Source organism: Myotis brandtii, unplaced genomic scaffold, assembly GCF_000412655.1.
Source record: "Myotis brandtii unplaced genomic scaffold, ASM41265v1 scaffold655, whole genome shotgun sequence".
NCBI classification, from domain to species: Eukaryota; Metazoa; Chordata; class Mammalia; order Chiroptera; family Vespertilionidae; genus Myotis; species Myotis brandtii.
Genome location: NW_005370542.1, coordinates 881797 through 897251, shown reverse-complemented (window position 1 = coordinate 897251; position 15455 = coordinate 881797). Strand labels below are relative to the sequence as shown.

Here is a 15455-nt window from a genome sequence, read left to right as displayed (position 1 = left end):
GTGTGGGGGAGTGAAGGGGGGGAGGGATAAGGACACATATGTAATACCTTAATCAATAAAGAAATTAAAAGTTAAAAAAAACATTAAAAAAAATTAAAAATTTTTAGGAAGTCCCCTGTCCTCCTGGGCCCTGCTCTCTCTCACACTGTATCAGGTCCAGGATCAAATCCTCTTGGCTCCATATTCAAGATTACACATGTTCTGACCACCTGTCACCAACCCTCCATCTGGGGCACCTTGGTCTTGTGCCCGATTAGTGCTGTAGGAGTCTCACCTATCTCCCCGATTCCATGCCCCCCCCCTTGAATCTCCTCTCAACACCCAGGGGATCCCGCTGAAACCGAAGCCAGATGTAGCCTCTCCTCTCCTAAGAGTGTACCCGAGAGACCAGAGAATAGGAATTCGCTGCTGAGAAAGGAGAGGGCGGCTAAGCTGCCCCAACCTGAGCGGTAACCAAGGGAACACGGCAAATTCCTGAGCCAGGCCTTCCGTGGAGCTAGTCACGTACACTCCCTCCCAGTCCAATTACAAAGATAAATGATTATGGAAGGCAGGCCCTGTTCTTTCTACATCCTGATAAAGGTTTCAAAATAATTGCTTCCAGACCCATTCCCATGACTCCCTGACTCCCTGAGTCCAGATACGTGCTGACCCTCCCTTATCTGTGCATTCCCTCCCGGCGGCGCTGTTTCCTTGCACGTATGGAACTCATGAAGCTGCTGACGCAGCACCGTCTCTCTGCGTCCTCCCACCTATAAAAGCCCCCCACTCACTCGCCTGCAGCCGCCCCGGGTTTCAGGCTTCTTGGGCTCTGCTCTCGGGCATGTCCTCAGTTGGGCCCACATAAAGAAGTCTTTTCTGAAATCTACAAAGGTCACGTCTTCTTCTCATTGACAAAACAAGTACTTGCGCATGCATGTTCGCAGCAGCGTTACTGAACTAGCCGAGAGGTGGAAACAGTCCCAACAGCACGGAGGACAGAGGAGGAGATACAGGAACCGTGGCGGCCGAGCAAGGGACACTCCCCAGCCGCGGGAAGGGCTGACGGCCCAACAGACCCACAGTGCGGATGAACCCTGAAGGCACTGGGCTGAGTGAGAGAAGCCAGACTCAATGGACACGTGTCGTCTGATTCCATTTACACGAACCGTCCAGAACTGGCAGACCCACAGAGACAGGAAGCTCGCTGGTGTTGCCAGGGGCTGGGGGCGGGAGTGGGGAGTGATGCCCAGGGGTATGGGGTTCACTTTGGGGTGACAAGTGTGCTGGAACCAGACAAAGATGGTGGCCGTACAACACTGTGAACACACTCAATGCCAGTGAACTGTTCATTTCATCTTATGTGAATTTCATGTCAATAAATGACTTTAGAAAAAAATCAACAAAAAAACCTGAAGTTAGATCATGTCGTCTCTGGGCTCAAACCATCCATCAGTTTCCCTGTCTCGGAAAAAAAAGGGAATGTGCTGAGTGGGCCCTCCATGACCTGTCCCCTTCACTTCCTGTCCTCAGTTCACGGTCCCTTCTTCAACCCCCCAGGCCAGGCCGGCGCCTGAGCTTCCGCTACCCGACACCCTTCCCCAGCCCGACGCGAGGCTCCGGGCCTCCCTTAAGGCCTCTGCTCAAAGATCGCCTTCTCCAGGAGGCTTCCACGGCCTTTCTTTCTTGTTCATCGGAAGAAACACATACCATTTCTCAGTGTACAGTTCAGGAGTGTCAAATATACTCACATTGCTGTGGAACTGATCTCTAGAACTTTCCATCTTCCCAAACGGAAACGCTGTCCTCACTGAACACCCACTCCCCACTCCCCTCCCCCGGCCCCTGGCCCCCACCACCTACTTCCCCTCTCTCTGAGTCTACTCTCGGCCCCGCAGGTTAGTGCAGTCATACAGTCAGTACGTGTCCTCTTCTGCCTGGCTTATTTCACTTAGCACAGTGTCTTTGAGGGTCATCCATGTGTAGCATGTGACGTGCTTTCCTTTTTAAGGCTAATGCTTTATTGCACACATACACATCTTCTTTACCCATCCACCCATCAGTGCACACTTGGGTTGGTTCCACCTCTTGGCTACTGTAAATAACGCTGCTGTGAACACAGGTGTGCAAATATCTTGAGGAGACCTGCTTTCAGTTGTTTGGATGTATATCCAATCGTGGGATTGCTCGGTCATGTGGAGTTCTGTTTAATTTTTTGCGGAACCTCCACACTGTTTTCCATAGTGGCTACACCATTTTACAATCCTGACCTTTCTAAGATGTAAATGCAAATTTGCATTTCTAAACGTCAGTCCTTTCTAAGATGGTAAATCTTTCGGAAACGTAAAGCCCGGGTCTCCACCATCTCCTCGTGCAGTAGCGCCTTTGATCCTCAAACACCGATTTCACTGGTTGCCCTCTCTGGTGCCTGCCTCCCCCAGGGCAGGACTTCCGGTTTCTGCGCTGCTGCCTCTGTGATGCCCAGCAGCTGCCCACACACACGTGGAGGGAGAGAACACAAACGCAGAGAGGACCTAACTATCAGGGCATCTAGGTGAAGGCATATGGGTCTTCGTTGTATTAGTCTCGCAACTTTTCCATAGATTGGAAGTGTTTTAAAATGACAAGTTGACTCGGCCGGCGTGGCTCAGTGGTTGAGCATCGACCAATGAACCAGGAGGTCACAGTTTGATTCCCGGTCAGGGCACATGCCCGGGTTGTGGGCTCGATCCCCAGTGTGGGGCGTGTAGGAGGCAGCCGATCCATGATTCTCTCTCATCATGGATGTTTCTCTCTCTCTCTCTCCCTCTCCCTTCCTCTCTGAAATCAATAATAATCTATTAAAAGAAAAAAAAAGAGAAGTTGGAGGAGTGGGACACACCTACTAGCCTCCCACAGCCACTCCCTGGGATCTGGGCCAACGCTTGCGAAGGGGTTCCGAAGTCAGCCGAGCCCCCATCTCCTCGGAGGTGGTGGCGCATGCGCTGTGGCCTGGGAAGCTCCGAGGGGGTGGGCTTCACTTCTCTCGGTATGTGTGTTGGGAGTAAGGTCGGGTGCATGGTGATAAGATGTTTTGATGAGCTGAACAGTTTGGGAACAAAATTTCCATAGAGCCTTGATGCGGTACCTCCCAGCTGCACTGCTTCCCTTAGACATTTGTCTCCGCAAGCCTGAAAGGTGGCCTCCCTGAAGATGTGGCGATGGCCACAACTAAGATCAGGTGAGCAGAGGGGGCAAAAGGACGCTCCGCTGTTCCTGACATCCCGAAGGGAGAAGAGCAAGTGTCCAAAACTGCGAGTTCCCCTCCACGCCCCCAGCAGCCTGCACTGTGGGTGGCCCTGGAGATGGGACGGGGTCATCCCCAGACGGCAGGTGAAGGAGTGGAAGTCACCCCTTTCCCCATCTAGTTGCCTTCTTTCTCATTTGAATTTCACACACATTCCCAAGGTCCCAGTCACTGAGCTGAAGCCAGTCCCGGCCTTCCCTCGGCTCTCAATAAAACAGCGCCTTCACTTTCGCCCCTAGTCCAACAGCACATCCCCCTCAGTCACGGTCACTAGGGCTGTCGCTGTCACATGTGTCATTCTACTGCGTCTGAGCCTGTCAGCTTCGGTTGCCTTGGCCCTCTCCCCACCCGTTCCCTCGGTTTCACCTGAAGGGTGTGGGGCGCACCCGCTGTCCGCCGGGCGCTGTTTGGCAAAGCCTCTGGGGTTCCTGACAACCCCTCTTCCCTTCTGCTTACCTTCGGAGGAGGGGGCTGGCGCTTCTCGGGGTGGTAAGGATCTGCCTGGCCCGCGATCGGGTGTCCGTGGATGGGGTCCACGCCGCTGCAGCAGGGTTCCGGGTGCGGGGGGCTGGTCTGGGTGTAGCTGCTGCAGCCGCTGTCCACCGAGTCGGCCTGCCAGCTCCTAGAGGCGGACATGGCAAAAGTGCAAGGAACGCTCACCCCAGGGCGGTCCCTGCTGCCTTCAGGGCGCAGCAGCAGAGATGCCACGATTGGCTTCCGACCGCTGCAGCTGCTCTCCTTACAAAAGTGCACTCACGGCTTCCAGGGGAGACAATGCCGCAAGGCCTTTCATTAAAAGGCTCTGTCTGCCTTTATCACCCAACTGCACCCCGTGAACATGCCAGAATCCCGAAGCCCCTCCCCAGGCCCCTCCCAGCTTCCTGCCTGGCCCCGAACACAGTGCGCTCCCCTCAGCCACGCATCGCCCTCCGTAAAAGACATTCCTCTCAAATAAAGCCAGGGAGAGCTACAGGCGGCAGCGGGAAGCTCTGGAGGTGGGATGCTCCGTATGGAAAACCCTGGAAGGGAAGCCACGTGAGTGCCTCTGGGAAGGATGGGACAGAAGCTGATTCACTGGAGCTGCTGGGCATCTGAATGGTTGCTCTGTGCAGGCGGTGCTGTACCGCGCCGAGGGCTCCCCGCAGGCCGCTTCCAGCAAAGCGGAAGAGCCATCACGAGGTTCCACCTGGATGAAATGCCCAGACCGGGCGGGCGAACCCGCAGAGCCGGCCGGCGCATCAGCGCCCGCTGGGGCTGGGGAAGGAGGGACGGCTGACTGCTAATGGGTGTGGGGTTTCTTTCTGGCCCGATGAAAACTGATTGTGGTGATGGTGGCACAGCTCAGACTGTACTCCAAACCACCAAATTGTCCGCTTTAAATGGCTGAATTGTACGGCAGGTAGATTATATCTCAATACAGCTGTTAAAAAACTTAAAGGGACCGTATTGTATTCACTGCTGGCAGAGCAGAGTCATTCAATAGTCGCGCTCTTTAAGAGAAATCCCGGAACAGAAGGGGAAGAGGAAAAGCCTTCACGGAGAGCAGGGGGCAAGGGTCACAGTCCTGCCCGAGCTCAGCATTCAGTTCCCCCCGAGAATCAGCTTCTCCGAAGAATGGCCCCGCACTTGCTACAGAGTGTGGGTGAGCAAAGCAACTTGTTCCCAGAGCCACAGCCGACCGACACAGCCACGCCTCGTCCCCTCCCTGCCACTTCCCAGGAGCCTCACCGCTCGGACCGGGCCTCGGTCTGCTCCTCCTTCCGTTCCATCTCCTCCGTGTACTCCAGCTTCACACGCTCCTCGGCCAGCTCTCTCTCCACTGCCTGCAGCTGGGCCGTGGTTCTGGCCAGCAGCACCGTCACCGCGTCCTGGGGGAGGACAGGGACATGTCTGAGAACCAGCTCAGACCGACAGGCGTGGCGCCCACCCCTCACTGAGGTCCTTCCTCCCGGCTGGTGGCCGCCCTCGGCTGCTCTCCCCAGTGTTGGTAGCAGGCTTCCTGTAGCTGAAGGTTCACGTTTAAAAACAACCCATGTGCCATTCATGATCATGAACGTGTTCATGTTAAAAAACACGATCATGCCCGGCCAGCGTGGCTCAGTGGTTGAGCGTCAATCCATGAACCAGAAGTTCACGGTTCGATTCCCGGTCAGGGCACAGGCCCGGGTTGCAGGCTCCATCCCCAGTAGGGGGCGTGCAGGAGGCAGGCGATCCATGATTCTCTCATCATTGGTGTTTCTCTCTCTCCCTCTCCCTCTCTCTCTCTCTAAAAATCAATTTAAACTATTTTTTAAAAAGACACTATCATGGCCCTAACCGGTTTGGCTCAGTGGATAGAGCGTCGGCCTGCGGACTGAAGGGTCCCAGGTTCGATTCCGGTCAAGGGCATGTACCTTGGTGGTGGGCACATCCCCAGTGGGGAGTGTGCAGGAGGCAGCTGATCGATGTTTCTCTGTCATCGATGTTTCTAACTCTCTGTCCCTCTCCTTTCCTCTCTGTGAAAAATCAATAAAATATATATTTAAAAAAAGACACTATCATGAATAGCCATGTACACCGAGACATTCCATTTCTATGATTTCCCTTGAAACTGCGGCTTCTGAGAGGCCCATCCCTAATAACAGCCCGTCTCAAGCCAGGAAGCGGAGCGAGCTGCTCTGTAGCCAGGCACACAGCCCACTGGCTCTCCTTCAGCCGGGGCGGCTCGGGGCTGGTGAACACCTGCACCGCGTACCAGCGCAGCTGCATTTCACTTGGGCCGCTGCAGTTGGCCAAGTTAATCTGAGCGATGCCCTGCACGGTGTTAAAAAGAAACAGAACAGGCAGTGAGTGATTTCCACTAAAACACCAACAGGAATCTTCTGGAACATCCAGGTCACCCCAATCCTGACCAGAGAGGAGGTCAAATGTTTCACCCCACTCAAAGGGCTGCAATCAAATGAGAGCGGTTACAGAGGACCCTAATGGGGACAGGGGCAGCTCCTCCATTGCTTGTTCAGCCCAATCAGAAAACACCGGAAGCTCGGCCAGTGTGGCTCAGTGGTTGAGCATCAACCTATGACCCAGGAAGTCATGGTTCCAGGGCACATGCCCGGGTTGCGGGCTCGATCCCCAGTAGGAGGCGTGCAGGAGGCAGCCGATCCATGATTCTCTCTCCTCACTGACGTTTCTCTTTCTCTCCCCCTTCCTCTCTGAAATCATTAGAAATACTTTTTTAAAGAAAGCTAGAAGGGGAACAGGGGCTGAGAATGGCCACCCTGGAGTGCTGGGTCGGGCTCAGGGTCTGCCGCTTGTGGAGCAGCTGATGACCTCAGGGATTTCAGAAACCAGAGAGGCCTGGCTGACCTCTCCAATGGCTAATTCTGCTGCTGCGGGGCCAGGAACAAAGGGCAATATTCCAGCCTTGGACAGAAAGCACTCTGGCCGCAAGCCCTGGGCGGGCAGTGGGTGGCCCGGGCCTGGCGGCAGACTGCCCGGTAAAACATAGGGCATCCAGGTGAATCTGACTTCCAAATAAGCACCGGTTTTTTTAAGTATCAGCATGTCCCCAATCCTGTATGGAACATACCTGTACTCAAAAGGTATCTACAGTTTACTTGAAATCCAAATTTAACGGACCATCCTATGTTCTTATTTGCCAACCTGACTTAGTTCCCTCGACTACAAATGGGGATAATTTAAAAGCTGTCAAGTAGGAGCTCTGCAAGTGTTATTTGAGAGAATGTACAAAACACGTGACAGCACAGCTGGTTTGTCGTCCCTTTCTGTCCTCCCAGGTACAGAGACCCTTAACAGGACAACGTCTAAGCAACCCATCACAGGAAACCAGGAGGAGGAGACAGAGAGGAAAGAAGGGAGGGAGACAGGGGAAGGAATGAAGGGAGGGAGAGAGGGTGACAAAGACAAAGAAAGCAGAGAGAGAGAAAAGCAGAGAGACAAAGAAAGGAAGATAGACAAAGAAACAGAGAAGAACAAAAGACGAGGGATGAAGAAAGAATGGCAGACAAAGAAAGAAAGCATGAGGGAAAAACAAAGGAAGGAGGGAAGCAGGGAAGGGAGAAGACGGGGGTGGGGGGGGGGGCGGGGGCTTGCGCATGCGCAGGCCATACCAGCAGTTCTTCCTGCAGCTGCGGATTCACGGAACACACATATAATTGAAGGGACTTCAACGTCAACATGCTTGAGTGCACAGGGATTCTGAAAACGTCATTAAATACCAGGGGGGCCTGGAATTCCACCGCCTTGGAGCAGTAAGTGTCTGGTGTGCTGGAGTCCAGCGACGGCAAGTAGACGCGGACGTGTCTGGAAGCAGAGAGGAGAGAAGCACAGAGTCAGGCTACTGAGGGTCCGCACGATTCACGCACAGACACGTGTTTCACTCTTTGGACGCCCGTGGGTGGAAATGCCAGGTCTTCCAAAGTCCTTTTCTCAGCTAAGAGGAAGCAGGGGGTGAGCAAGTCCCAGGGAGCCCTCAGCCACCTCCACGGGCACCTCATCAGCTCACAGAGCTGAGTATGGCTTCGTCACCACCCAGCCCAGTGACCCCGATGGGCGTTTTAGGTCCAAATGCGGCCAATGAGGGGCACTTGGCTCTTTGTTAGTGTTGCTGCAGCACAAGCAGCCCGGCTCCATGAACTTCATCTGCCTCAGACAACAAAGCAGACTCTTCCCAGAACTGACAGCCCCGCTTTTCGAACCAGACTCCCTGGTTTGACTGTCAGTTCGGCTTCTTACATCTTACAGTCCTCCTTCACGGCCAGCCCCGCGAGGTTCTTCAGCTGGAGCACTTTCACGAGGAGACACTCGCTGCCACTGTCGTGCCTGGAAAATAACAGAGCAATTTGTCAGCTACACGTGCCCACGGTGTACAAATGCTCTGACTGAACTACAGCAGCGGCCCCCAAGGGAGGGCCATCCTGCCGCACCCCACCCCGGGAGGCCTGTGCAATGTCTGAAGATAGTTTCTACTGTCCGGACTGGGGAGGGGTGCCCGGCAGCTAGTGGGTGGAGACCAGAGATGCTGCTCAGCACCCTACAGTGCACAGCAGCCCCCGTAACAAAGAAGGATCCGGTCCCCAATGTCACTGGTTCCAACGCTGAGAAACACTCAACTGCAATGACAAGAGTGAGCGAAAGGAAACCTGGGGCCTGCATGCCCTGCCTTGTTGGTCTGAACTTGATTGAAACTACAGTGGGGCCTTGACTTACGAGTTTAATTCGTTCCGTGATGGAGCTCATAACTCAAATTACTCGTATGTCAAATCAAAAGGGAACGAGTGAGACACGTGATGCTGGGCTGATGTGGCGTTCACTGTGACGTTCGCTGCGCCAACTAGCGGTGGGGTATCTGAAGCTGGCTCGTAACCCGAATTTTAGTTCGCAACTCAAAGCAAAAAATCGGCCGAGAGACGGCTCATATCTCGAAAAACTCGTTAGTCGGGACACTCGTAAGTCAAGGCCCCACTGTAATTAGAAACCAAAAAGCCACGTTTGCAAACCAGCTGGTCCCTTGCTCTGGGGAGCAGGGGAGGGCCTGCTGTCTGTGCCAGACTGAACCAACTCGGCGCCAGCTTGCCAGAGAACTCTCCCAAGAGCCCACCTTGCCGGGGGCTTCTGGTGCCCCTGCGTGATGGCCCCGAAGCCCCGGCTGCACAAGGTGACAGTTCCCAGCTGTGACTCTCAGTGCTCCTTCTCGCCACCTGTGTCCCTCACCGGGACCGCTGCAGCGGGCTCGGGGTATCCGGATGGGTGAGCAGCCCCCTATTGCCGGGTCCCTCCATCCTTCTGGCCTGAGTGTGGGGTGTGAGTGGCCAGGCGGCCCCAATCTACAGAGCATCGCTACAGCACCAGGAAGGAGCCCGCCGTACTCACCAATAGCCCACGTGGATCTGCGGCCCTTCCACGGCGCGAGTGTCTCCCTGTGCGGGCTCCTCAGCATCTTCGGTCCTGAGCACAAGCGGGAAGTCACAGGGTTAGCGCCCAGGCACTGCTGAGCGCAGCCTTCACACAAGCCCTCTCTGGTCAGGGGTGCTTGGTACTGAGAGCAGCTTTTATTCAATTGCGACATAAGCCCTGGCTGGGGTGGCCCTGTGGCTAGAGCGTCAGCCTGCGGACTGAAAGGTCCTGGCTTCGATTCCGGCCAAGGGCATGTACCTCAGTTGCAGGCTCAATCCCCAGCCCTGGTCGGGGCCCATGCGGGAGGCAACCCATCGATGTGTCTCTCTCACATCGATGTTCCTCTCTGTCTGCCTCTCCTCCCTTCCACTGTCTCTAAAAATCAATGGGAAAATATCCTCAAGTGAGGAGCAACAACAACAAAAATGACGGCATAATAAATTCTTCAGTGACTGCAGGGCGCAGCAGTCCCCGGGTCCACGCCGCATCTCATGGGTACCTGCCCGTGAACTGCTGTGTTTCAGAATAGAGCTTTGTGTACCTTTCAAAGCCACATGTGACATTCAGGGCAAAGCTCAAACGTGAACTTCTGAAACGTTAACAGCAAGTGAGATGAAACCATGGCGGGAAGGCTACCAAGGAAAAATAGGTCCCTGGAGGGATCCTCCTTTTCCAGCTCCACTGGGCTGAAGCCTGAAAGCCCCCAGGGCCAGAGAGAGCGGTCGCCCTAGAACCTCAGGACGAGGCCCAGCCTCCAAACACCTCTGAAGCCAGACTCTTCCGTGCAGGTTGCGAAGGCCCACCCTCCAACCTGGAGAGAAGCCAGAAAAAAGAAGCGCCCCTCGCCCTGGCCGGTGTTTCTCAGTGGTTAGAGCATCGGCCTGAGCACGGAAAGGTCATGGGTTCAATTCAGGTCAAGGGCAAGTACCTCGGTTGCAGATTCAATCTTGGGCCACAGTCAGGGTGCATGGGAGAACCAATCAATGCCTCTCTCTCATATAGATGTTTCTCTCTCTCTACCCCTCCCCCTCCCTCCCACTCTCTCTTAAAAAAAATCAGTGGGAAAAATATCTTTGGGTGAGGATGCACAACACCAAGGCCCAGGATGTGGAAGGCCCCATATGGGTCCCTTTAGCGCTGAGCGGTCGCGCTGCGGGACGGCTGCGGAGGGAGCAGGAGGGAAGGTCAGCTTCTAACCTTTTGGCTGGAGGTTCAAATACGCCGCTGTCGGTGGCCAGGGAGTAGTCCGACAGGCACGCGGACACGCGGCGCCCTCTCCTCTCCAGCCTCCTGGCGCCGTCTTCTCGAAGAGTCACTGCTACAAACGAGAGCCATGCGGGGTCAGGAGACAGCGCGGGGGGCGGGGACCACGGTGCCCAGGAACGCACCCCGAGTGCCAGCCCAGACACGGCTACTGCGGCCCAGAGACACGCCGTCGCGTGCGTACACGTGTTTAAATACGCTGCACGCGACTTGTTTTTAAACGAAAAATCGAAGCAATCGACTTCTGGCTACTTCTGTAAAAGCTCCTTGAACTGTTGTAAGTCTCTTGTCACCTCGAAGTGAGGGCAGAGGACATGCGAGGGCGGTGGAGCCCCTTCGCATTGCGCTTGAGACTGTCGCACTCATGGAGGACGTGTCACCCCGAACGCGGACAGCGGCTGCCCTGGCCGACTGGGTGCGCATTTTTCACTTCCTTCTTTATGCCGTTCGGTATTTTCCATATTTTATACAATAAACATGTGCTAACGTTTCATAACCAGAAAACAACATTTTAAAAAGTACCCAAATAAACCCTAACAAAAGGTAGTGACTTTCGAGTCAGAGGACACTGTAGGATGCGGACTCAGCCCTTGAACCCTGTCCATCAAGCTGCAGTGGCCTCCCCTCCTCCCGTCCCCCCCTCCCCACCCGGCAGCCCAGCTCCGCGTCCAGAATCGCTGTCCTGGGGTTAGGATGCTCCTGTTCCTGGGCAGCTTGCTTTTGTCTCCTATCTATTTTAATCAAGAGCCAAAGGTGACCACGGGCATCTTCCCTTTCACCATTTCCTCAACTGGTCCGTCCTTCCCTCTTAGCACCAAGTGCCTTTTAGCAAAACCAATCGGCCCGGCCGGCGTGGCTCAGTGGTTGAACGTCGACCTATGTACCAGGAGGTCAGGGTTCCATTCCCAGTCAGGGCACATACCCGGGTTTCGGGCCTGATCCCCAGTGGGGGGCTTGTAGGAGGCAGCTGATCTATGATTCTCTCTCATCATGGATGTTTCTCTCTCTCTCCCTCTCCCTTCCACTCTGAAATCAATAATAAAAATATATTAAAAATAAAATACAAATAGGCCCATCACGTTCCTGCCACACGTGTGAACGTGTCCCAGGCCCCCACTGGGCCTCGCCCTGCCGTGGGGACGCCTCCTGCTAACGCTGGCCCTCTGCGTCTCTGTGCTTTTCTTCTGCCATCTAAGCTCAGGAAACTGAGAATCTAGGCAGCTGCCCACCTCCAACTTGAGGGAAATGACGAGTTCACCTGTGACCATCTCCCTTTTCAACCAAACTACGGTTCACACACCAATGAAATCCAAACATGGTCAACCACACACAGAACAGAGGGGCCGTGGTCCTTGGTCTCAGTCTCAACTGCAGCCAGGAGCTGGCCTTCCAGAGGCTCCCCCCGGGCCGGGCCAGAAGCCGCCCCAGTTCCCGGGGTGGCTGGAGCCACTGACTCACACTGTAGCTCAGGGTTCCCAAGTCCAGCTCTTGTCGTCACCCTTGCCATCTGGAAGGACACAAAGTCCCCGGCTCTGAATTGCAGATGGAACCCTCCGGTTTAATGCATGGATCCCAGCACACGAAAACTGCTATTGCTACTCCCAGCCCTGACACTCGGCGGGGCTCCGACATGGCCTTCTGTTCCTTTGAGGCAGGGGTGGGGAACCTTTTCCTGCCAAGTGCCACGGGGAGATGTGTAACATCATTCTCGGGCCCTACAAAATCATCACCTTAAACATGAGCCTGCTCTATCTGGTCAGACATTGAATGAGCTCACCCCTAATGCCTTGGAGGGCCAGACCCCATGGTTTCGCGGGCCTCATACGGCCCGAGGGCTGGACGTTCCCACCCCTGCTTTAAGGGAGTAACACCGCGCTATAAGCACTTCCAGTAACGCTGATGGTGCGACTCGGACAAGTTTCTCTCTCGTGGCAAGGCGGGTGAAGAAACAAAGGAAATGAAGGAATTACTCCTCAGTGACCCCAGGCTCAGCCACCGAAACATGGAGCAACCGGGAGCAGAGCTGGCGGCAGGAATGCGGGGAGCAGTTGCCCTGGGTGAGAAGAGAGCGCACAGCAGCCCCCTCCCGGCAGACCCAGCAGCCCGCTGTCAGGCTGCAAGGCAACAGATGCACAGCGAGATGGGCCAGGGGAGCAATGCCCGAGGTCAGGGATAAACCATCTTCCGAACAGTCATTTTCTAGATTTCACCTTTTCATCATTAAAGACAGACAGACAGACAGACACTGAGACCTAAGGACACCAACACTACCTGACAAAAAGAAAAGATAATGAAAATCACACTGTGAGCAAAGCTGCCACTTCGCATATTAAAATCATGAAAGCCATTAAAAATCTGGGGGAGCCCAGCTGGTGTGGTTCACTGGTTGAGCATCGACCCATGAACCAGGAGGTCAGGGTTCAATTCCTGGTCAGGACACAGGCCCAGGTCGTGGGCTCGGTCCCGTGGGGGGCGTGCAGGAGGCAGCCGATCGATGATTCTCTCTCATCATGGATGTTTCTTTCTCTCTCTCTCCCCCTTCCTCTCTCTGAAATCAATTTAAAAAAGCATTAAAAATGTATATATATAAATTATATTTTTTTAAAAGTCTGAGGGGAAATATATAGAAGAATAAAGACTTCAAGCTTTTAGAAAAGTTCTTCCTTACACAACTTTAGTAGGCATGGATATTAATGCTAAAATCATAATCATGGCCATTGCTGAACTTCATGAAAGTACAACTATGAGCTGTGCCCCTTGCCCACCCCCCGAGCATCCTGAATACACGGGTTCACTGGATGAAGATGTGCCACAGCCTGACCAACAAGGTGAATGAAGGAGAATCCAAGGTCACTTACAGTGAGCGCTTCTGTCGTGTCGCATGAGAAAAAGAGATAAAAAAGAGCACAAAGTGAAAAAACGGCAGAATTCGGGCCAACAATTTTAAACAAAGTATGAATATAATAAAAACATCAAGGAACAGATAAGCAAAGTCAAGGAGTTCATGGGTTTAGATTAGCAAATGCCAATGGGAAAGAAAAAATGGAAAGTATTTCAAAATGATGACACATTGGACTTCTGAAATTCAGGGAAGATAAAACTGTAGCAAAAATGTAAAAAATGTTACAGATTACAATCTGTTGCCGTACTTCTCTGTACCACCTTGTTCCTTCAAACTAGTTTGAAACGTAACAGAAGATATTATATCCTCGGGCTTGCCTTGTATGCTTGGGCAATTTTGAATTTTATCTTCCTACAATTTTATCTAACTAAAGCTTGCTTGAGGTCAAACTTAGACTGTACCTAGCGAGACTGGCACGGAAAGTCAGAGGGAACTATGTGACCTTGGGTTTCAGAAATGAAGGGCAGGGTAACGTAACGAGTGCTAAGGTCCTCGCCAACTTTGCGAAGCGACAATGACTCTGGGATCGGGCATGTCCACAAGCACCAAGGGAAGCAAGGAGTCACCCGTGTCCTTGCCTGAAACTGGTTACCCAGCCCAGCCCTCTGGGGGCACCCACCAGGACCCATTCACTGGGTCATTTCTAATTTGTAAGGATCTGTCAACTGACAGTGTCATGCAGGAATACACCACCAGGTGGCAGTATCTGACCACAGCATGAGCAACAACCTTTCGGTCTAAGCTTGAAGCATTGTAATGTAGGCCACAAAGGGGAAGGGAAGAACTAAGAAATCAGAATCAGAAATTAAGTCAGCTCTTCTCTTTCCCACCCTGTCTTTCCCCTGACCCAGAAGGGCCCTTGGGCCTCGTGTGGATCCCTGCAGAATGAGACTGATACTCTCATGTCTCAGCCTTTAAAGAGGAGTTGGCATGGGGGCAGGGGCACTGAGACAGTAAGCTTCAGCAACAACAGATGTGCACTTCAGTCCTTATTTTGAATTTTCTTTTGGAAATGAAAGGAGTAAACACGGAGCCCTGAACCTGTGATTATAAAGAACAACAAAGCGCATGAAGATCACCTGTTTATGTAAATTACAGAAACAGTGCGTCTGGGGATAGGAGAGGTGTGTTTGCAAACAACGAGGGGAAGATAAAATGATAGATGCCAAAAAGCCCCGGGGCTGCCTCAGAACAGAATGAGTCTCTGGTTAAATATGTAAGAGTTAACAGAGGCTACTGTTTTATACTAGAGGCCCGGTGCATGGATTTGTGCACATTGAAAGGAAATTAATTAGAAGGTGGCTGGTGGGGCGGGACTGGGCGAGATGGGCTGGACCCCCCGTGGAGCCAACCTCCCATGGTCCCTCCCCGGCCGGCCGCACCTGGGGCGGTGCCAGGGCTCAAAGGGCGTCTGCGGAGTGAGTGGGGTCCCTCCAGCAGGTGGGGTCCCTCAGCCTGGCCTGTGGGGATCAGGCCAAAACTGGCAGTCCAACATCCCCCGAGGGGTCCCAGAGTGCAAGAGGGCACTCTACCAAGCTGCTGTCACTCGTCTGCCCCCTGTGGGCAGTGTGCATCATAGCTACCAGCCAGTTGGCCGGTCAGCCGGTTGCTTAGGCTTTTATATATATAGATGTATATATAGTAACCAGCATGGTTATGTGCAAAAAAACTCATGGGTAGAATGGTGGTGAATGGAAGAGCCCATAAAGATCACCTCATTCAAAGGCGGGGAAGCCAGGACTCAGCCACGTCCAGGGATGTGCTCAAAGTCACCCACCTGGCAAGTCCACCAGGCAGGGCTCAGAAGCCGGGTCTCCGAGGCTGTTCCCACGACACAGCCTGGTTCTGTATTCACGTTTGATTTCTACCCTTTGCTGCTAAACTACTCAACAGTATGCGGCCAGGACCTCGGCCTCAGCACTACTGCCCTCTGGGCGGGACCGCTCTCTCTCCGCGGCGGGGCGCCCCGCACTGCAGTGCTGAGCAGCATCCTGGTCTCCGCCCACTGGCTGCCAGCAGCACCTCCCGCCAGGAGCTGCATTACCAGCGATTGAATGGCTGAAGCTCCCTGTGGCTCCGCTTCTCGGTCTGAATTCCACCAGAGAAATGGATCTGGGAGAAATGACTGGT

General features: G+C 53.8%; 1 protein-coding gene across 1 annotated transcript in view; it reads right to left on the bottom strand.

Annotated features, from left to right (window-relative positions):
* Positions 1-15455, bottom strand: part of WWC3 (WWC family member 3) — a 73687-nt gene that overhangs the window by 11064 nt on the left and 47168 nt on the right. The window contains exons 11-17 of the mRNA XM_014528827.1: positions 10358-10478; positions 9137-9211; positions 8000-8086; positions 7375-7567; positions 5939-6058; positions 4994-5361; positions 3722-3887 (exon numbers count right to left, since the gene is read on the bottom strand). Coding sequence (XP_014384313.1) covers positions 3722-3887; positions 4994-5361; positions 5939-6058; positions 7375-7567; positions 8000-8086; positions 9137-9211; positions 10358-10478 — 1130 coding nt within the window. The remainder of the gene's footprint in view (positions 1-3721; positions 3888-4993; positions 5362-5938; positions 6059-7374; positions 7568-7999; positions 8087-9136; positions 9212-10357; positions 10479-15455) is intronic.